General features: G+C 44.3%; 1 protein-coding gene across 1 annotated transcript; it reads left to right on the top strand.

The window, feature by feature from the left end:
* Window positions 1–7167: 7167 nt before the first annotated feature.
* LOC139465326 (uncharacterized) lies at window positions 7168–24301 on the top strand. Its single transcript, XM_071247027.1, has 10 exons — window positions 7168–7892; window positions 8787–8888; window positions 9290–9361; window positions 16581–16643; window positions 17283–17312; window positions 17934–18023; window positions 18911–19006; window positions 20608–20727; window positions 21835–21935; window positions 23891–24301. The coding sequence occupies exons 1-10, from the start codon at window positions 7328–7330 to the stop codon at window positions 23996–23998; spliced, it is 1347 nt and encodes a 448-aa protein (XP_071103128.1). The 5' UTR covers window positions 7168–7327; the 3' UTR covers window positions 23999–24301.
* The last annotated feature ends 179 nt before the right edge of the window (window positions 24302–24480 follow it).

Here is a 24480-nt window from a genome sequence, read left to right on the forward strand (position 1 = left end):
AAAGTGTAAACTTTTCGACGCAATAAATTCGTTATGGTGTCTTTAGTTGCCGTATACGGTGTCAAATTAGGTTATCAGAAACATACATAATTATTATTTTTCTGCTAATCTAATATGACACCGTATACGGCATCTAAAGACACCATAACTAATAATATCGTACAATAAAACACTGCAGTCCGCGCCCCTCATGGCTAGTTCTCCGTATTGCAAACACCTCGTCGTTTATTTCTTAAATACACGTCGCGAAAACGTAAAATTGTATTCCACCCGTTGACAGCACACTATATCTTTGATGAGCCGTATATTCACTTTGTTGTTAACTTTCATGCAACTTTGCATACATGATGCAACCATTAAGCAATAGATAGAAACATGTTTCCAAACAAATGTCTCACATAACAAGATAATTCCACGTGGGGTACACCCTAAATAGTTTGCATGTATTAAGTACAATCCTTTCCATGCTTACGGGTTCCATCTAAACAAGACGCACAACCAGGTGGCTTATTTCTGAAGGTAATAGTTATCCTAGGATGAACATGAAGAACACTGGCGACCGCGCTGCCATCAGGTATCTCCAACTGATGGGATTATCAACCATCCTTGTGGTCAAGGTGTCAACTTTGGGAATGATGTTCCTTCCTTTTCACTGTTAAGAGGTGGACAGCGGGGTTCAAGAGGAAGAGAGGCCATCGAAAATGACCCAAGATCAGGAAGACCTTTAACTACTCCCACAAAGGAAAATGATGAAATAGGGTATGATTAGGGCTGAACGACGACTCGCCACAAGCACATAGCCAAAACAGTTTACATGTCTCACGAGAATGAGTGAATGAGTAAGTTGGGTTTAACGCCGCTTTTAACAGTATTCCAGTTATATCGCGGCGTGACAGCTTAATGTGGGAGGAAAGCCCGAAGTGATGCAGGTCTCAGACGTTTACCACTTCGATGAAACCCACGAGCACGTGTATGGTGCTGACAAACATAGAAACATAATCGAGGCGAATCGGGATTCGAACCCACGAAAGCGTTGCGGACATTTCGAGGCACGAACTGGGCATGACACAGGTTTCGGCATCTGGAACCTTGTATGAGTCTTGGGTTCATCACAATCAGCCACGGTGAAAATAGTTGGAATACATAGTATCTCCTCCTCCGAATAAGGCAAAGCTTGCTTCGGTTTTTTTCTGTGATTCCTAAGTAATCCTACCGGTGGACTATTTCACGAAAGGTCAGTCTATCACTGCTTAGGCAACTGGGAATATCAAGTATAAATGTCGTGGGAAACTCACGCCAGGAATGTTGTTCAACCAGGAAAAGGGGTGGTCCGGTAGTCTACTGGTTAAAGCGTTTGCTCATAATGCTAAAGACCCGGGTTCGATTCCCGACATGGGTAAAATATGTGAAGTCCAGTTCTGGTGTTCTGGTGAGATATTGCTGGAATATTGCTAACTGCGGCCAGAAACCATACTCACCCACTAACTGTCAACCAGGACAAGGCACCTGTCTGTAAGTATGATGTCGCCAGGGCTACAATGCATGACCGTTGCTTTGCATCGATTGGATATCCTCCGTATACACAAGACTTAGCACGGTCAGATTTACCAAACTTGCAGAAAGAACTGTCTGGCAAGGATTATGCAAATAGTGATCACGCCATTCGTGACGCGGAGGAGATTTTATACTCCCAGGGGGCTCCAGACACTCGGGCATCTTGGCAGAAATGTGGGGACCTTGGAGGGGATTATGTTTAACAATATTTGGCAACCAGCTAGCGCCATCAACGCAGTCCATCATATTTCGGCTTAGACCTCACGCCTCACCCAAGACTGCCTGAAACAACACTGTCAATTTGGCCCCTTCATGTACAGTCGAACCTCGTTGTGTCGATCTTGGGTGTGTCGAAATCCAGGTTGTCTAAACTCAACTTCGGGTCCCTGCGAATTCCTTCTATATTTATCATAATTTATTCTCGTATCTGGCGAACAAACTGCACAATAAAATGAATAACATGAACATGTATACATGTATACTCGGACCCCATGGTACCGCGGCATTCATCGTATCGCGGCATTTGTGATTTACGGTAGTTCACGCGGGACACGCCTCTTAGCAGCTGTCTATTAATGCAAATCAGTAACAAGGAAGTTTTCACTTCGTAAACAATTTCAGTTTTCACGGAATGTCCCGTCTGATGTAATTAAGGAGTTATTAATGCGTTGATACATAATTCTGTCATTTTCTAAAATATTGCCTTACCCAATCTATCAATGGACAACGATATAACCCGCAGTTCGCCAAGTGAACTTTCTCTATCGACCTGAACTAGATCATCTGCATATTCATGGCGACTAATAAGGTAACGGAAGTTACGTAGTCCGCACATTTTTTCCCGCTCTGTACCAAGAATCTATTGGGCGATCAGAAGGGCCATAATGCCAAACTTAAAAATACGTTCTTCACTAGTAGCCAAAAGATAAATACATAGTTTGGGCATACTAGGAGTGTTTTTTATATATTCATTATTGACGTTAAAAAAATCCATTTTGTGACAAATTATTGTCATCCAGTTTGTTTATTAATTATCTTAGAATATCATTTCTGATATTTTGTTGATGACTTAGAAAAATATTTTTCTCTTACTTTTCGGTAAATATGCATTGAATAGAAAAGATACTACCTATTACTGATGACACATTTAGAATTTTACCTTTGCTGTTTTTGCACATGTCTGGACAAATCGCTGATGTCTGGCATGATCATACTAAGTGGTTGGTAGAAGTATGTCCTCTTTTTGTCAAATTCGGACCTCCATACACAACTTTTCTCTGTACCGCGATACGATGGAGTTCTCTCCCTTGTCAAACTGAGCGCGAGGCCCGGCTTTTACTCGGAGCTACTAATGTAAATAACGAACTTTTATCAGTAAAATACGAACTGTTAGATAAAATAAATGACATCTGATATGGGGAACACGAATAATCATAAAGGTTAGTGAGTGCATTTTGTTCCGTTCAGAGTACATGACAAGTACCGCGATACCCCGAGGTTGCAGGCTTCATATTGAATGTTACAAATGGATGAATAAAATATATAAAACAGTACATACTTGTATTTTGTTGTGTTACAATATGATTACCGATGTGGAAACGTAGTATGAAATCCAAGATGGCTATTCCATAGAATAATCTCTTTATGTAACATAAATTAAATGTTTGGTTCCGGAAATTCACGTTGTTGGTTGTCTCGAACTATCCACGACGTCGGCACAACGAGGTTCGACTGAAACTTTGAAACAGTAATATCAATGGAATAAGATTATCAGATAATACTAGGATGGCATTAAAATATATAGCATATACAAGCACAAACATAAACATTTACATTCGAACACTGACTATCACCCAAACACATTCTTGCGCTAGGGGCCAACCAATAATATCTGTCGAGTTTAACGATTTATTATTGAACATTTATTGAACTTTCGTTTGTTGTTTAACGCCAAACTCAGCAATATCCCAGCTACACGAGGGCTCTCTGTAAATAATCCAATCTGGACCAGACAATACAGTGAGTCATATCATGAGCATCTATCCACGCAATTGGGATACGATGACACGCATCAACCAAGTCAACGAGCCTGATCACCCGATCCCTTTTAGTCGCCTTCTACCCTAAGCATGGGTTGCTGAAGACCTATTCTAACCCGGATCTTCACGGGTCTAATGCTGGTATCATATCGTTAGCCCACTGAGATAAAATGGATGACCCACCCAGACACTGCCTCGCTATGCTTACTCTGAGAAACCCAGCCCTAGAATAAATTGGATAGCCCTCTCAGACTCAGATACCGCCTACGTGGTCTAGTGGATAGAGCGTACGCCCGGAGAGCGGAAGGTCGGCGTTCGATCTCCGGCCGCCTCATAAACATACGCTAAAGATGTATTACTCTGACTGGCGCTCGGCATTAAGGGTTCTAAAACTAGGACTGGTCGGCTCGGAGTCAGCATACTGTGTTTGAGTGGGGTATTCATGTTACACTGCGGCATGGTATCTTGGTGGGTATAGCACTATAAAATCAGCTTTAATCCGGACTAGTACGAACAACCACATACATATACACACACGTGCATACACGTGGCTATATAAGTGAAAAAATCTCCAACGACGTTAAACTCCATTTGACCTCACCTCACATCACCTCACCTCACCTCACCTCACCTCAGACAGTATACAGTATGCTATGTGGAAAAACGTGTTTGAATGCAGCATGGCTCTTCGTCTATCATTTACATCAAGTAATGAGATATCGTAAGTATTCTATCCACAAATTAAGCCAGGTGTGTGCTTGAATGCGTAAATAATTTGATCAATAAAGCGGGACATTCAGTCCTTGTAAATGTGAAAACTCCCAGCTATTTGTAGCAAATAATACAACGTGGATCAATAGTTGATAGGGCATAAAGCAAAAATAATAAAAAAAGACCCCAAAGTGTTATATTCAGATCTTATTCCGCATAAAATTAAGTTCAAGTTTTTAGATGTCGTTGTGGTGTCATACAACTGTTGATCTTTTATTATAGCTCTGGGTGTATGCAGGTCAAGGTCGCGATATCCCGCACCTGTCACGTATACAACAGACCGTTGGGGTCATCCAGGCGAATCTCAAGTGTGGATACACTAACAATACCCCATTTTATGAGAGCATGGACTTTCCAGTTACCTATATATAGATCATGACGCTGTTACGTGAGAAGTAGTTCGGGTTAGAAATGGTCCTACACGGGTAGCGGTCTCAGGCGTCCTTTCGTTCACAAACGAACAAAACAATTCAAACATAACACTCGCCGGTGTTGCCTAAATAGTATAAATCAACGTGCGTTTTGATGTCACACAAAATAATGTGACAATGAAGAAGCTAGAATGTAGAATATGAGAATAATGAGCATAAATCGGGCTTTTTCTGGTCATCAGCTGACAATTTATAGATATACGCGAATACTAATGTAAGATATTAAGCTACAAATAAATATGATGCCGTAGATATTAATTCATAAACAGACGAATAACTACCCTAAGGTTATTTCAATTTCATTTTCTCTCATGTTTAAACTTTGGGTATTCAAATCGTTATTTATGCGTGTAATTATTGTGATCTAATGAGTGAGTGAGTGAGTTGGGTTTAACGCCGCTTTTTACATTATTCCAGTTATATCACGGCGTGTCAGCTTAATGTGAGAGGAAAGCCCGAAGTGACGCAGGTCTCAGACGTTTACCACTTCGATGAAACCTACGAGCACGGGTATGGTGCTGAGAAACCTAGAAACATAATCGGGGCGAACTGTGAGTGAGTGAGTGAGTGAGTGAGTGAGTGAGTTGGGTTTAACGCCGCTTTTAACAGTATTCCAGTTATATCACGGCGTGTCAGCTTAATGTGGGAGGAAAGCCCGAAGTGATGCAGGTCTCAGACGGTTACCACTTCGGTGAAACCCACGAGCACGGGTATGGTGCTGACAAACCTAGAAACATAATTGGGGCGAACCGGGATTCGAACCCACAATCATAGGTTTCTGGCGTGCCCAAGGGATGCAACTCTGCACATCGAATCGCGGCGCCTTAGACGACTGGGCCACCCGTGCCCCCGGGCGAACTGTGATTCGAACCCACAATCATAGGTTTCTGGCGTGCCCAAGGGACATAACTCTGCACAGCGAATCGCGGCGCCTTAGACGACTGGGCCAACCGTGCCCCCTGATCTAATGATGTAAGAAAGTGTCTGAACAGAATATGACAGGTATATGTACATGTGAGTGCCTGCAATACATATTTTACTATAGTAATTAATAACGTTTTTAAGGGTAGCTAGGAGTGAGTGAATATGGATTTACGCCGCTTTTAGCAACATTCCAGGAATATGACGATGGCGGACATCAGAAATGGGCTTCACAAATTGTACTCAGTTAGGTTTGTTTGTTTGTTTGTTTGTTGTTTTACGTCACACTCGGCACACGGCGATGTGTACATAATGGACCAGACAATCCAGTGATTGCCATCATGAGCATCGATCCACGCAATTGGGATCGATGACATGCATCAACCAAGTCAGCGAGCCTGACCCACAGGAACTCGTTATTGGTCAGTAAATAAAAATATATACCCCCTATATGTTTTCTACTTACATATATGGGATATATATGTTCATTAACTGACCAATAACGAGTTCCTGTGGCCTGACCACCCGATCCCGTTAGTCGCCGTTTACGACAAGCATAGTCACCTTTTACGACAAGCATAGTCACCTTTTACGACAAGCATAGTCACTACTCAGTTAGGGGATCGGACCCCGGACTCTAACCAACAAGCTTACCTCATTCGTCATGTTGGCCGGCGCTTATGGTTAATGTCATTTAGTGTGTTGTCTGCAAATATGTACATGTATATACATACGTTTTTGGCCAAGGTGAGGCGGTCGGGTAGCCTAGTGGTTAAAGCGTTCGCTCTTCACGCCAAAGACCCGGGTTCGATTCCCGACATGGGTACAATGTATGAAGCCCATTGCTGGATTATTGCTAAAAGCGGCGTAAAACCATACTCACTCACTTTTGGCCAAGTAGAAGATTAACCCTACAACATCACCATGGGCATGGCTGATCCATCCAATTATCTTTGACACAATTGACAATTTCGTGTTAAACCCAACTCACTCACTCACTAACTCACTCACTCCGACTCACTCACAATTATTAAACCAACGGGAAACCTAACAACTGATTAAATTGTTCACACACTAATTCCAAAAAATTATCTGTCAAGGCATGAGTAGTATATCTGCATTGTAATGAAACGCTTTGTGTTTGTGAGATTCGTTATGAAAGAACATAGGGGTCAGACCTTTGTGACAAATCCTACAGACAGACCGGCAATTCCGGATGGGATGTTTAAACGAGAAAGACCGTTACCCCTTAAATGAAATAAAACTGAATAATAATAATCATAAAATTCACGATTAACCAGATTGGAAATAGGGAGTCATTAGCCTTATTAATAGGCGGTAAGTCCTGCCGGATTCTGTGTCACCACTATAAGGGGTGATCAGATGGTGACAAATGGTCCGGGCGGACTATTTCTCACCCCGACGATTTACACTTAACAACGCCATGAAAACACGCAAAGGTGTGTTTACATGAGGCATTGTGGTGTATTTGTACCCACGTGGAGGGAGTATGTCCCTTCTCTATCATTCGACAAGGATGATAACAGGTTTTTAACTTCCTTTCGTCCAATTTAACGAACAAATTTAATCGATTACGTGTTGACAGAAATCATGAACGAAGGAGACGATCCGGGGCTCCTGACTGTCTTTTATGGACGAGAAGGTCAACAAATCCCGGAGTTGTGGTTGGATAAATTCGAGACGTATGCCTGTCTAGAGAAGTGGCGCGATAGTGAGACAGTTTTGCAGTTTCGACAGCGTTTGTCGGGGAGAGCTGCTTTGTGGTATCGGTCTCTAGGCACTTCACACACTGAAACATTTGAAACATTAAAACACGCATTTCGATGCCACTTCTTCCGAGCTGAGATAGATCCGTATCGGTTACGGTTAGATCTTGAAGCGAGACAACAGGAACCGGATGAATCAGTTGAAAATTATGTTCATCACAAAATGGTATTTTTGTATCAGTCCAACAAGCTTGATCCGGAATCCTCGGAAGCTATAGATCTTATATTTAATGGATTTCACCCCGGGCTTCGGGAACGATTGTGTCGGGATAATATAAGCACGTTACAGGAGTTGCAACTCTGTGCAAGGAAGACATATGCTGAGCTTTTCAAACCTTGCGGCAAGGTTGTCACAAGGAGAAATCACAGGACAAATTCTTTTGAAGGAGGTAAGCATGCGTCGTTTCCATCTAGCATATAGGCACGAATTCACTTTACTATATCATCTAGCAAAGGAGTGCACCCATAGTAAAAAATGTCATCACGTATCATTGATCCATTTCATCAGATTGGAAACGAGTTTACAGAAATTCCAAGAATTGTGAGATCACTAACGGTAATCGTTCAGGTAAACGAGTGGCCACGTCGTCTTTGGCGCCGAGTTGCGTACTTTAGTCGAGCCAGGATGATGTGTTCTTGGGTTGAAATCTGGGATTTGTCCCGATATGGTCCATGTATTCCCACATGATGTTAGTGCACGTATTTTTCTGCGAGATGGTAAACGTCTACATGCGTCACTCTTCTCTTACAAGTTCGCAGGCCGTGAGATTCTGCAATACTGTTTAAACCGCACCAAACACCCCTTGTCCATGAGAGTGAGTTGGGTTTAACGCCTTTTTAACAGTATTCCAGTTATATCATGGCATGTCGGCTAAATTTTGGAAGAAAGCTCGAAGTGATGCAGGTCTCAGACGTTTACCATTTTGGTGATACCCACGATAGGGTATGGTCCTGATAGTACCTAGAAACGTTATCATGTCGAACCGGGATTCGAACCTATAATCATAGGCTTCTGACGTACCCAAGGGACGTAACTCTGCACTGGGCCACTCGTGCTCCCCCAGCCCCTCCATCTGACATAGTTAATGTAACGCTATATCGTACCATGTCACAACTCGCATTCACTGACTGTATCCTTATGAACCACGTATGTTTTACCCATTACCCTGAAAAGGACATAAAGTAACTTTCATATCCGTACCCCATTGTCTCTGGCTCGTTTGAAGCTATCAACATGCAGCGACACTTTATATCGGTCATTACAACCATTCTTATGTATACAGACATCACCGTGACTGGTGTGACGGGCGGCAACATGCACACCGCTAACACCGCCGGAAGTGTCCGGGGTGGGATGGGAAACATCAACGTCATCTATATGTACGGTACGTGCAAATCATTATTGGGTATCCGCAGACTGTTTCCCGAGCACAAAATGCTTGTAACACGAGCCAAATGAAGATTGGATGGACAGAATGTATGACTTATTCATTATACCCCTGATTGTAATTATCGTACCACGACTGCAGTTTGCCTGGTCCAGACTTGATCAATACCAGGCGTTGTTCTGAAGCTTAAACGTCGCTGCGGCGTAAAACAATATTTATTCCCTCACATAATATTTGGTCGTGTGAAGTCATAAATATGTGTTATCCAGTGGTTATTTCGATACTTCTTTCTTGTCACAGATTAACAAGAAAATTATACCCATTAATGAATACAGCGATCTTAATGTTTTATTTTCCCGTTTGCCGGATATAGTTGATATTTTGTTGAATTTCTTTAGTCTACCAAGTGATGTCTGAAGATTTGGCAAAACTACTCTGTTCTTGTGATGGAGGAGTAAGGGAAGATACCGGTAAGTGTAACAGGCAGCAGCATGCGTTTATTGTAGTCTGTAGAACATCTAGTCATAGACTCCTCATAGAAACTGGAAGGCTATCTTTCAAAACCAACAAGTGGTATACAATCAAAAAATGTATTTCAAAATTCACTAAGATTACAAATCGATACAATTTACTACACAGCAATTACAATGGCAGTAAACAATAGAGTGGCAGTACAATATTCAGTGGCAATATATAATATGATGGCAGTGGTATGTATCAAACACACAAATACAGTGGTGATAGCAAAAGTCAGTGATAATAACATATATATTCACCCTTCTGCGACAGTGGTTACGCTTCCGAGATGGGCAAGGCAGGGAATCAGGGATGATGAGCGATACTCACATGAAAGCGGGTCTTGACGTGATGAAAATGTGTGAGGGATGCAAGAGGCCTGCTCTTGTCCCCTAATATACAGTCTATCTAGCTTTCCAAACTTTCTAGAAAAACAATATGACAGTTACAATCATTGTTCAACAATGAAATACACTGCCAGGTTTTATCGGGTTACTCACTATTTGAGTAATAAATTTTTTAACTTATCCTGCATTACTCCGTACTCCGTATTGCATTTACTGCTGTCTTTGACAGAGTGACGAACTGTGTGAGATCCAGCTGCTGAAGAAAGTTGTCCCAACCAGCTCAGGAGGCAGCGCCCTCTCACAGTCGGCACGTGACCCGGAAGTCATGACGTCACACCAAAACACATAACTGCTTTGTCACCTCCACGGACGGACGTACTTTGTATCCCTTGTGGAAATTAAAGCTTATTATTTGTTTTTTATATTTTGCGTGTTTCTACATTCATTATATGCTGCTACATTGTTACCTGTTATGGGCCGTGACCTTAGGGTCTTCCCATTCGTAAATTGTAACGTTTATCGCTCGTCTGTGGCTCACGTCACAGTAATTTACGGGCGCAATGTTGTTCCCGCCATTTTGTTTTCTTTCCCGCCATTTTGGCCATTCACCACGTGGCCACGTAATTTCGTGTTCTGCGTTTTGAATTCTCTCTTTGGCTTGGGTAATACATTACATTTATGTATGTTGTTTTGGTGTGCTTAAAGCCTTGCCTTTTCGCTACCTCTCAGCGTAATTGTTTCTTCTCATAAACTTCAATATAATACGAAGTTTTTGAGTTACATTATGTCTCCCGTACTCTGTGGTTTTGCCACATGGTTACGTGTTTGCACATGGTTATGTGTTTGCTTAAAGCTATGCTTTTTCGCTACCTTTTAGCGTCATTGTTTGATCTCATAAACTTCATTGAAATACAAAGTTTCTGAATCACATTATGCTTCCCATACTTTGTGATTGGCCACATGGTTATGTGTTTGCTTAAAGCTATGCTTTTTCGCTACCTTTTAGCGTCATTGTTTGATCTCATAAACTTCATTGAAATACAAAGTTTCTGAATCACATTATGCTTCCCGCACTTTGTGGCTTTGCCACATAGTTATGTTTTGCTTAAATTCCAGATTTTCAGCCTCGCTGCACTTGTTGCCGCGGGAACAAATCTTGTCGGGGCCGCCCCTTTCTGCCGTGATTGTACGACGCCCTGTACTTTCACAAGGCAGTGCCGATGTTGCAGTCATTCGTCGCTGTGATCCTTCAGCTCATGCGAGTATCCAGGACACACCTCGCTCAACGTGCTCGTCGACCCCCACCTACGTTGACGGCAGCAGCGCTCAGCGGAGCTTCGCAGTGCTCCCAGCACCAACGGCGGCTCCCAACGTAGAGTCTGCCTCCCATGGCACGACATACGACCGTTCACGGTCTCCTACTCCATCGGCGGCTCCAGCGCTCCCAACGTAGAGTTTGCCTCCCCTGGCACGACATACGACCGTTCACGGTCTCCAACACCACCACATCAACGCTGATGTCTCCGGCGCCCCCGGCGCCTCCGATGTCTCGGCGCCTCTGATGTCCCTGCGCTCCCTGCGCTCCCGACGCCTCCGGCGCCTCCGATGTCCCGGCGCTCCCGGCGCCTCCGGCGCCTCCGATGTCCCGGCGCTCTGATGTCCCGGCAGTCCCGGCGCTCCCGGCGCCTCCGATGTCTCGGCGCCTCCGGCGCCTCTGATGTCCCGGCGCTCCCGGCGCCTCCGATGTCTCGGCGCCTCTGGCGCTCCCGGCGCTCCCGGCGCCTCCGATGTCCCGGCGCTCCCGGCGCCTCTGATGTCCCGGCGCTCCCGGCGCTCGCGGCGCCTCCGATGTCTCGGCGCCTCTGATGTCCCGGCAGTCCCGGCGCTCCCGGCGCCTCCGATGTCTCGGCGCCTCCGATGTCTCGGCGCTCCCGGCGCCTCCGATGTCTCGGCGCCTCCGTTGTCTCGGCGCCTCTGATGTCTCGGCGCCTCGTGCGCTCCCGGCGCCTCTGATGTCTCCGCGCTCCGGCGCCTCCGCATCCTCTGATGTCTTCGGCGCTCCCGGCGCCTCTGAGGTCTTTGATCTCATGATCTTCGACGCCTCTAATGTCTCTGGCGCCTCTGACTACTCCGGCGCCTCAAGAGTTACGGAAGAAGCGCCTATGATATATCCGGCGCCTAAGATGACCTCCGGCGCCCAGATCAACAAGCTTTATCAAGCTCAGATCAACGAGCCGACTATCCGATCTTCTACTGCGGCTTAAGGGGCACCATCGGCAATCGCCTCCCCGGCGCCACTGCCCTCTTCTCTTGCTGCCCTCTTCTCTTGCTACCGTCTCATAACTCGTCACACGGAGAAGCATGGTGAAACAACTGTCGCCGCTCCTGTCGCTACTCTCCCGTCGGTCTTCGGGATCGTGACTATCGTTCTACTTCCTGGGTGGAATCTTTCAACCAATAGACAGTTGGTCTGATTCAACTTGCCCACTGAGACGTTATCCATAATCCCGTCGTTTAAAGCGCTATGATTCCGGAGAGATGACCTGCGGGTTTCCATCGAAACAGAGCGTCATGTGAACAGCGTCTGTATCAGATTCGACGACGACATCCACTTACAAAGAGTTTACTTCGTCGACATCGCCGACACCAACGCTGTTCTACCCTACCCTAGCGCCAGCGTTCCTGAAAGAGACTCTTCCTCGGCGCTCACCGGGTTTTCCACGACGCCCATGGGGTTTCGTGTTTTATCGCAAAACTCGGGTACACCACTTGATCGTCTCTCACACAGTTCATTGAGGATTGTCTGTGTGTGGAGTTTGCACCTCAGTTCCGACTCCAAGGCGGTTTTCTCGGCTACTGCGCAGAGTGATTTACATGTCACGTGTCAAGTACTCGGACTGTCAACAACTCCGACCGGAATTAGGTCAACTTACCATGGCAAGGGGTGCCATGTATTTCTACAGATTGGTTTCCATGTCTACCTGTACGCTTGGTGCTACCACTCAACCAGGCGCCTGTCGCAGTCCATCCATGCACGGATGTTGGAAACAATAGACCTCCTCTACCAACACGGCTGTCACGAGGAACCTTGTTTCATCAACCCTTCGCTATAAGAACGATAGCGCCTATAGGCGTTCAAGGGATGGAAAAGATCGCCTTCCTGCGTCCGGTTTGATCTTTTCGACTACGACACCTTCCTATCTTCCGCCTTGACTACCGGACACAGTGTCGATTTGATACTTAAAGTCCCTCGGCCGTCCCACTGACCCCTGTTGCATACCTGCCTCGTATCGTGTTGTCGTCCTCCATCGTCACCTCGATATAAGAACAGGAGTACTTATACGCCGCTTCAGGGATGAAAACGATCTCATTACTTCGTGCAATGGCCATATTGCCTCGACTTCCTACTACCCGGTTACGTCGATGCCCCGGCGGTCGATTGTGCAGCTGGTTTACTTCGTCTACTTGAGGTTGGCTCGCAGGCGATCACACCTTTTTTCCGAATCGTACCGACGGTACGCAATCGCAGACCCCTGTTGCTGACTACCTCCCCTGCCACCTTGTCAGTGGCTAGTGGCCCACACCAGCCCACATTGTGACCACCTGTGATCCAGAGATCAACACCATTGGCACAGCAACAGCCTCGAGATAAAGGCTTATCCAGGACGTCGCTTGCTGACAGTGCTTTCTCGGTCACGCCCTGTTGATCGTGTCCACTGACGACGTCACCGTAGTGTGGTGTTTGCGGACCCAGAGTACTCGCCCCTCTCCCGGCGCTACAAACTCGACCGGCGCCCCCGCTAATCACCATCTTCGGCGTTCCAGGCGCCTCAAGCTCTCCGACGCCTCACGCTCTCCGGCGCCTCGGGCCAGAATATGTCAAACGGTCGACACCCCAACCCTAGATCTGTTTGCCTCATATCTGAATGTGGCCAGCTGTCGTCTTCCATTCCACCTGTGCCGGATACGACCGCTGTGGCAGTCGAAGCCTTCCATCGTTCATGAGAAGGATTACGCGTGTACGCTTTTCCGACTCCGGCTCTCCCTCCCATGGTTCTTCAGAGATCCAGGCCACTCGACCCCTGCCATTGACTTTGGTCTCGCCTTATTGGTCAGCCAGAAATTGGGTTATCGACCTCCGAAACATACCCAGAGACAACCCCTGGAACTTCCGGTGTGGTCCAACCTTCTGCTCCATCCACACGGTCTGTTGCCACACCCTCATACCCGCATGTTATCGTCTGCACGCCTGACACACCTGCAGAAAGCCAAGGGCTATTCGGCTAGAGCGACCAAGGCTATTGCTTCAGCCCACCGTCCATCTACAGGGGGACTGTATGCTGATAAATGATGCTTGTTCCAGGCATTTTGTTCTGACAAACACCAGGATCCGATGACAGCGTCACCGCAGATCCTGGATCAGTTCCTTCTGTACTTGCGTAGCACCCGTCGGTTGAAGGGCTTACCACCCCCACACACCTGGTCGCCATCTACTCCGTTCTGGCCATCCCGGACGATCGGAGAAAGACGAAAATTCCCGACCTACGGGCCTGGCTGCGCTCGTTCAGTCTTGAAGACCTGAAGGCCAAGTTCGGACCGCCTGCGTTGGATCTGAATGTGGTCTTCAACGCCCTTCGAACCACTCCCCTCGTCTTCCTTCTACGACCTTAAGTAGAAGACGGGTGTTTCTACTGGTTTTGACTACTGCCGCTCGAGTCCATGTACAGCACGCCCTCGACGTCTCCCGTGCCCGGTTCGAATGCGGTACCCAGGGCGCCGTTCATCATGGACCGTACTGGGACGTCAGCGTAAAGACTCAACTCCCAGGACAGCCTGATAGATCATTCCTTGTCCCCTCCCCCCTCGTCCAGTGTGGGTGCCGAGGATGAGGATGAGCGTCATTATGCCCAGTAAGGGCACTGAAGGTTATTCTACGATCTAAAGACTGCCGCAAGTCTAGGAAACACCTTTTTCTGCCGGTCTCCCCTTCGTCGCAGTCGTTGGTCAGCCGGAATACTTTTCCCTGTGGCTCCGGACGGTCATCCTTAAAGCTTATGAGCCGCCGGATTGGACCCTTCCCCCAAAGGCTATCACCTGAAATAAAATGAGATCAGGGCGATCGTATTTACACTGGTTCTTCACGGTATACTGTTCCATCCAGTCGTTCAGGGAAGCCTGTTCGTGGCGATCGGACACCGCCTTCGCCAACCACTACTTCCGTGATGTAGCCTTGAAAGTTGTCGCCGGCGTTCACAGTTTTGGTCCCTGGTTGTAGCCCAACAGGTCATCTATCTCCGACGCCACTGATTCTCCGATACCCTGAGCGGGGCCCGTCGACCTCTCTGGTGTTTATCACCCCAGACGAGACGGATCTCTTGCGTTCCGCATTCGCTCTTAGGTCAGTTTTAGTTTTGGGTTACCCGACTCATTCTATTGCTGTCACCTATCCGGGTTTTACTTTTTGCATCAACTCCCGTTTCCTGACGACAGGAATGGTAGTAGATGTGGACACCGGCGCCGACGCCAACGCCTCTGCTTCTCTGATACCTGAGCGGTGCCCGTCAACCTCACCGGTGTTCCTTGCCTCCAGCCTAGAGGGCTCTCCTGCGTTTCGCATTCGCTCTTGGGATTGGTCGTAGATTTTGCCGCCGACGCCGCTGATTCTTCGATTCCCCGAGCGGGGCCCGTCGAACTCTCTGGTGTTTATCGCCTCAGATTAGAGGGCTCTACTGCGTTTCGCTTTCGCTCTTCGGTAAGTTATATATTTTGGCTACACGCCTCATTGTATTTCGGTTACCTATTCGGGCGTTTCGTTTTTGCATCGACTCTTGTTTCCTGAAGACAGGAATGGTCGTAGATGTTCCGGTCATCACTTGTATGCGGTGCGGATTCATCGGACCTTGACGAGGGTTTAATATGGTTCACATCTGCAGGTATGCCCACCGGCCATGCCGTCTGATAAAGATGCAATACGGAGTAATGCAGGATAAGTTAAAAAATTTAGTAAAATCTAAATATTTTTTACATTTGTATACTTATCCTGCATTACGAAGTCTAAGTGCCCTCCCTTTCGCTACGCTACCTCCCCACGAAGTTTCAGATGTTATGTTTAAAGCAGTTATGTGTTTTTGTGTGACGTCATGACTTCCGGGTCACGTGCCGACTGTGAGAGGGCGCTGCCTCCTGAACTGGTTGGGACAACTTTCTTCAGCAGCTGGATCTCACACAGTTCGTCACTCTGTCAAAGACAGCAGTAAATGCAATACGGAGTAATGCAGGATAAGTATACAAATGTAAAAAATATTTAGATTTTACTAAACTTGAAACTATAGCAAATCAAATAGCAAACTACAACAAAAAACAACTTATGCGGCCACATCATACATATCTCCAACAATATCTGACATAATTGTTTTGACAAATTGTTCTGCGATAAAGCATCCCATCGACACATATTTGCTGTCTAACATAGTGTGGAAATTAGACGTTATGCCTGATATACATACCAACGTTTCTTGTAATTCATAACCAATCGACCCTAAAAATCGGTCCGATCCTAAAGTTATGTTTTTTTGGCGTATGTTCACTTCGGTTCTGGCTCCGAGTTATATAGAGTTATTTATGGGCTGACGGCGTGATATAACTGGAATACTGTTCAAACCCTACCCAATCATGTTGTATTTTAATGAAACGTGTGTACATTTGGGACGACCATCTAAGTTACACACCTTATGGCATTGAAATATGTTTTCATCACAATACTGTTGTATTAATAATAACACTGACACTACCCCTACTATATGTACTCTATCAACGTTTATTTCAGGAACGGATGAAGAAACTGATGAACCAGCAAGTAGAAAACCTACCTGCACCATTGACTCGGAGGGTGAATATAGATGAATTGCACATAATTTCATTTTTAGTTGTATGTCAAACATCCATATTGACGCAAGGAAATCCTGCATCAAGCGGTGTATACACTCACATGATACACGAAACATATGGCGAAGACAAGTCACTGGCGTTTAACTGAGAACTGATTTCAATAGTGTGTTGTTTTGTTACCTTTATACCTCCAATAATTTAGTAAGTCAACAATAATAACTTCACAGACTGCTTATCTAGTTACTAACGTAAAAAACTGTACTAGTCAACAGAACGAAATCAGCGACATTGATCAGCTCAACAATACAACACAAACCCCGCCTACCCTATTATCAGCCAATCAGGAAACAGTACATGTAGGTCGCTTATATCGTAAACGCAAAATGAATTGCCTTGTTAGCTAATTAAGCGTCATGGAATCACTTGAAAGTTTGAAACAACTTTAAAGATGTTTTTGGTTGATGATTCACAACTCTTAAACAACCAATTTAAGTCTTTTTTTCATATACAAATCTGGAGTCAAATTAACATAATTATAGCTGTAGCATGACCTGAGTCGGTCAGTATATTTAAGGATGAATAAACACACAAAAGTCCGGTATCTGAATAATTTTATGTAATGTATTAATGTATGTTACAGGAAAGGAGCGGCTTGTGGATGCTCTGATTGGTAAGTTAATGCAATACAAAGTAAAATTGGTTGGGTTTTTTTTAACGCCGCACCCAGCAATATTCTGTCTGTACATAATCAAACCTTGACCAGACAATCCAGTGATTGACACAATGAGTATCGAATATTGCTGAGTGTGGCGTTAAACAACAAACAAACATTCTTACAATGTAGATGTATATTTGCCCAACTTTAGGATAGTTTTTATTTATGGAGTTCGTTGCATGTCACATGCTCTGTTTATTGAAACTGGGTCACGGATGACCTCGCTAAACTTTCAGAGATGAGTGAGTGAGTATGGTTTTACGCCGCTTTTAGCGATATTCCAGCAATATCACGGCGGGGGACACCAGAAATGGGCTTCACACATTGTACAGGAATGTATAATGGGCTCCACATATTTCGGGAATCGAACCCGGGTCTTCGGCGTGACGAGCGAACGCTTTAACCACTAGGCTACCCAACCGCTCCTTCAGTGAGATGAACTAACACTGCGAAATAGTGTAGAATTAAAACCTCCACCAACTCCCGGTTAGAAGAAACGTCCCGGAAATATGTTACTTGTTATTCTACATCACATCTACTTGTAATCAACACTTCTGTGCATTGCCGATGCTTCAGAGTCTCTTAGTGACGGAACCGCCAACATCATGGTCCGCAAGGATGCTTCCAATGACCAAGGTGATCAACACCACGGCGCTGACTTAAAAGGTTCGTATGTGCGTCTGTCACTGTTGTTTTGTTGCGTAACTTACCTATACATGGCGACTTGGTCATCATTCAGTTCTGAGTTTTCACTGTAAGTGTTGCTATTTGCATATTGACCTAGGGTAAATATGAGAGGACTAAAGTTGGCAATATCTTACAGTTATAATCTGCTAATTTAATTCTGGTTAATCAAACACTTACCTGCTATGCCAAACTGCTTTTTGTATAAGTATGGCACTTAACGACTGCCACATTTTGGTAGAAAACAATGTCTCAGTTTCACGCAGATTACTAAATACAAATATCTCTACTTAGACTGAAAATGAAAAAGTCCCCAATAGAAATCACCCTGAATGTACACACACCATGTGAACTGTGTTGCCATGATGATGAACTTTCCATCTCATCACCAACAAATGAAGTATGTCCTTATTGTTATCCTTCGTAACATCTACCGTTGTGAGGAAACATCATGCACGGGAAGATTCCGGGGTAGAATAGGTCTTCAGCAACCCATGTTTGCCGTAAAAGGCGACTTTGCTTGTCGTAAGAGGCGACTAACGAGATCGGGTGGTCAAGCTCGCTGATTTGGTTGGTGCATGCCATCGTATCCCAATTGCGTGGATCGATGTTCATGATGTCCATCACTGGATTGTCTGGTCCAGACTCGATTATTTACAGACCGCCGTCATATAGCTGTAACATAGCTGAGTGCGGCGTTAAACAAAACAAAAAATAATACAAACAAAAGGAAACGTCTTTTCGTATATGCATTCAGCTACTTATGTGAACTGCCAACAATGACATATAGCTTAAGGTTCAATGTACACTTCACTGTGATGACAACTCTACAGCTGACATCTGAAATGAAACATTGCTCAACGTTTCAGACGGTTTCACAAATGAATCATTCAATACCATGGTTCGCTTTGCACTTGATACAAGTCATGTTGAGGATGACCAACACCACATCTATGATGACAAAGGTTCGTATGTCATTATTGTGAGGTCTTGCAAATGCAAATAGTGAGTGAGTGAGTTGGGTTTTACGCCGCTTTTAACAGTATTCCAGTTATATCGCGGCGTGTCAGCTTAATGTGGGAGGAAAGCCCGAAGTGATGTAGGTCTCAGACGTTTACCACTTCGGTGAAACCCACAAGCACAGGTATGGTGCTGACGAACCTAGAAACATAATTGGGGCGAACCGGGATTCGAACCCATAATCATAGGTTTCTGGCGTGCCCAAGGGACGCAACTCTGCACAGCGAATCGCGGCGCCTGAGACGACTGGGCCACCCGTGCCCTCCTTAATGCAATTAATGTATTTGTTTTCAACTTAACCGACACCGCCGCTGACTTCAAGAACAATTTTCAAAACGTAAGGCAAATGAAGTAAGGTAAATATGAAACATCAACGCCAGGGAATAATTATAAGTCTTGATGATAGTTACGAACATGTCCGGGAAGATACGTATGTAACACCCAAACCCTGATTGCATGTAGAATGTACGCTGCGTTAGGTTATACTGAGATGATCAGCGCGAGTGTGTATGTTGGGATTTCGTTCATCAGCCGTTCTTCAACGTCTTCGCCCAAATAATGTACCATATTTGCGTAACATAATAGAATACCAATAGAATAACCGGTCTCGATTATCCGCCGAAACAGATTGCATTAGGCGTAAAAGGTGAAAGTGTGATGTTAGTTGAATGAATGACTGAACATACTAGATGAATGGCGCCAGGTGTCCTGAAACATTAACAAGGAATGGTTTGGAAGAATACAAATATGATGATACAGTTTCTACCACGGAGTCGTCTTTTCTATAAGTGGATTAAGTTTTCTCCGGAGACACAAAGCTGTAGAGTGAGTGAGTTTGGTTTAACCCGCTTTGAAGACTGAGCGTGTCAGCTTAGTGGGAGGAAAGCTTGAGGTGACGCAGGTTTACCACTTTGGTGAAACCAACAAGCATGGGTATGGTGCTGACAAACCTACAAATATAATCGAGGCGAACCGGGATTCGAACCCATAGTCACACGATTCTGGTGTGTCCAAGGGATGGACACCGAACCGCGGCGCCAAAGACGACTTGGTCACCCGTACCCCGAAACCTTTATAGGTACCCCAATATCAAATATTATCCAAGATGTAGTCATTATATGTGTCTCTGTTATATATTCCGATGTCAGTAGACTTTGTTCCGGTTTGTGACTATTGTATTCACTGAAGGAAAGGGTCACTATTTTGCCTTTTACGCCCATGGAATTATATGAGACTGGCTTGACGTTTTTAACGTAACTTGAACGAAAACGCCCTTCTTACCACAATATCATACTCGCCGTGATCCTTGTGATATGATTGTCACATCTCAGCACCCTTTAAAATTTGTTTAACTGGTTTTATAGGCCCGTATATAGTAAATTTCAATATCAATATCAATATCAATATCAATATCATCAAATACGAGAAAGCATTGTGAGGTTGTTGATGTTTAATTGACAAAGGATAATCAATCCTAACGCTTATCAAATATCATTGATTATCACAGAACATCATGGACTATCTTCTTTATTGATTGAACTAACAGGTTCATCTGACAAGTTCAAGGCCGATGTGAACCGATGTTTTAAGGACATACATATGTCGAGCAGCAAGGAAGATGAAGAGAATAATGCCTCCAATGATACAGCATCTCATACAGATAGAAGTAGGTACAGCTGACTCACCATGACGTTAATGTTCCGCAATACCTTTCGTGGTGCAGTCCACCATGGGTGTGAAGCAAGGATCTCTTCTTTGCCTAGTCTGATGTACACATACTTCAGCTAAATGCAATGACATGGTCTACTAGTTATCGAGAAGGGAAATGTCCACATGACTCGAATTTCTGGACCCTTGTCACAAAATATGCACTCACATTTTTGGGAAATACAGTAAACTACGGTTATAACGAACTCAAAGGGACTACTAATTTTAGTTCGTTATAACCGTAATTCGTTATAAGCATATATACAGCATAACTACAGCAAATAGTCCGGACTAAAACGTTAGTTCGTTATATCCGTTAGTTCGTTATAAGCGTGTTCGTTATAACCGTAGTTCACTGTTTTCGATTTCTAGGATGGTCGTCCTCTTAGCATTAGGTCCATAATTAATGAACTGAGTTGTGTTTGAACAGTATTCCAGTAATATCACGGCGTGCCAGCTCAATGTGGGAGGAAAGCCCGAAGTGATGTAGGCCTTAGACGTTAACCACTTTGGTAAAACGTTCGAGTACAAGTATGGTGCTAGCAAACCAATGAACAGGGCGAATCTAGGATTCGAAATCCCGATCATAGGATACAGGCAAACCCAATCGACGCAGCTCGGCACGGCGAATTGCGAAGCCTTACATAATTGGAAACTACAAACACTTTATAAATAATAAAGGCTCGACAGCAGGTCAATTTTTGCCTGACGATTAAAAAAAATAAACATGCATCATCAGGAAGCGGACCGCCTCCGTGGTCTAGTGGTAGAGCGTCCGTTCATGTTAAACTGCGGCATGTATCTCAGTGTGCTAGCACTAAAACAATCAGCATCAGTCCGGACTAGTACAAGCAGCCACACACACACACATACACGTGCATGCACGTCGCTATATAATAATCATGGACGCGACGTTAAACCCCATTTCACCTCACCATCTCTGAATCCATGCTGTCTCATCTAAAACGAGAATACTCTCTCGGCCCTGTGAACTGTATATTGCATATTATAAAGGTTCCAGGAAATATGAATATCTTAACATTATATAACTGCCTTCTGTGAACAGAATCGGATGCAAGAAGCAGGACGGATCCACGATGGGTGCCCGACTCTCAGGCTCCTCTTTGCATGCTGTGCAAGGTCAAATTTACTTTGTTTAATAGAAAAGTAAGTACGCCTCTTCACACTTATATAAATTGGACAAGTATATTCTTTTCACCCTTCATCCAGGTTATTGTTGGCCTATACGCCTGACCTAATTTTGACACACTTGAGTGATTGTGTGTGCTGGTGGGTCAGTAGGTGAATGAATGAGTTTATTTTAACGCTGCTCTGGACAATATTCCTGTAAATTCACTGCACGTCAGTTTGACGTTGGAGGAACGCCAAAAGTGATCCATGAGTAGGTTGTTTCTCTTTGGTCTCTTCTTGAAAACATGTCCACTGACAGTTACTGCATGTTGTCTGCATTGAGAATGTAAATAAACACAGGTTCATCTAATCCGAAGGGGCACGGGTGGCCCAGCCGTGTAACTCGCCGCGATTCGATGTGCAGATTTGCGTCCCTTTGGCACGCCAGAAACCTATGATTGTGGGTTCGAATACCGGTTCGCCCCGATTATGTTTCTAGGTTTGTCAGCACCATACCCTTGCTCGTGGGTTTCGCCGAAGTGTTAAACATCTGAGACCTGCATCACTTTGGGCTTTCCTCCCACATTAAACTGACACGCCGTGATGTAACTGGAATACTGTTAAAAGTGGCGTTACACCCAACTCACCCACTCAACTAATCTGATCGTTGTATAATATGGGGTGTATTCACATTCAATAGCTTTCGCAAATATAATTAAAGCGCCCATTTGCCTGGAATAATTAGGTTCAACTGTTTGCAAAGTGCATCCATTCTTACACGTGTTCTTTTCCCTTCGTTACTTGGGAAGTGTGCTTCTGTGGTCAAATATAAGCATATACTGGCACACTATAAAAACACATACTGGAATTTAGAAAGTAAGCTTCATCGAAGTGACACATATCAGAAGAAATTGGTATGTGGTAGTGAGGCAACATTGCAATAATATTGTCTGAGTTTGAATCCTTATTCGCGTTGTCATACCTTGACAGAAGATTTAAGTCGCTTGTCATTTATCAAGAGTCTAAACTCACTATATGTTTTTCAGTACATATAATACACTCCATCGGCAATTATGTAATTGGTAACTGTATCAATGCTGGTGGGTTACACCAAATGCGTCCTGAAGGACTTCAGGGGCGGTCGGGTAGCCTAGTGGTTAAAGCGTTGGCTCGTCACGCTGAAGATCCGGGTTCGATTCCCGACATGGGTACAATGTGTGAAGCTCATTTCTGGTGTCCCCCGCCGTGATGCTGCTGGAATATTGCTAGAGCGGCGTAAATCCATACTCACTCATGAAGGACTTCAACATAAAGTTGATACATCTGCCATATTAAGTTCAAGATGGTATTAAACCCAAAACCATTTTCTTTGATTTTTATAGTTTCGTTAAAATAACAGTATATGTGTCTTTTATTTAACTATATATCTCTATGCAGTTACCTTGATTATAGAGATCGACAAAACAACAAATTGCAGTTTTAGAGTGAGTGAGTATTGTTGAACGCCGTTTTTAGCAATAATCCAGCAATATCACGGCGGGGAAAACCAGAATTTGGCTTCACATATTTTACCCTTCTGGGTTATAGAATCCAGGTCTTCCACCTGACGTTCGGACACCAGCTAATAGGTTACCCCACCGCCCCTTCTGTTTTAGAAAAGTCATGTATGTTTGTTTAATCATTATCCCCTCAAGGATGACTTTTGATATAAATAGCGGAAATAAAAATAAAAAGTTCATGTCATTGAATAACGTATTTTATTTTTATTTCCGCTATTTATATTTATGTAGCACCACTGTCGAAACACGTTGTGTGCAAGACGTGTTTCAAAATACGTTATGTGTAACATTTAATGACATGAAATTATTATCTTTATTTCCCATGTAGAACCACTGTCGAAAATGCGGTATTGTTGAGTGCAAGACGTGTTTCAAAATACGTTATGTGTAACATTTAATGACATGAAATTATTATCTTTATTTCCCATGTAGCACCACTGTCGAAAATGCGGTATCGTTGTGTGCAAGACGTGTTTCACCATAGAAGATTCGGAGAAGGTATGCAAGACTTGCTGCAAGAAACAGTCCTGTGACAACTGAAGACTATGGCAGACAGCTCTTGACTTAACTCTCACGGATGTCACCAGTAACATGACAAGACATTGTGCCGCGTGCCAACGTTCGTCATTACCAGGGTTTTCGACCCGTGTTGCCTGATGGCCATGACATTCAATGGCAGCCAATAGAAAATTGAAAAAATGTCCCCAGGGGAATGTAGGGAGTGTTCCAGAGATAATGTGTCGTTAACATATGCAGTAGACACTAAAGTGGAAACTGCTTGACAGAAATATTTTCATTATGATCAAGAACCCTGGTTTTGCTCAGCTGTTTTTAAACTCCTTTTTCAAATCACAACCAAACGGTTGATTGGTTTATTTTTTATTCATATTCATATTCATATTCATATTATTATTATTATTATTATATTCCGTTACAATTCAGAATTGTTTATGACTTAGGAAATGATTTATACGTACTGATATAAGCTATGTATAAAAAAAGGTAACATTGTCTCATATAAT

The sequence above is a fragment of the Haliotis cracherodii genome, unplaced genomic scaffold (assembly GCF_022045235.1).
Source record: "Haliotis cracherodii isolate W230 unplaced genomic scaffold, xgHalCrac1.p SCAF_18, whole genome shotgun sequence".
Lineage (NCBI taxonomy): Eukaryota > Metazoa > Mollusca > Gastropoda > Lepetellida > Haliotidae > Haliotis > Haliotis cracherodii.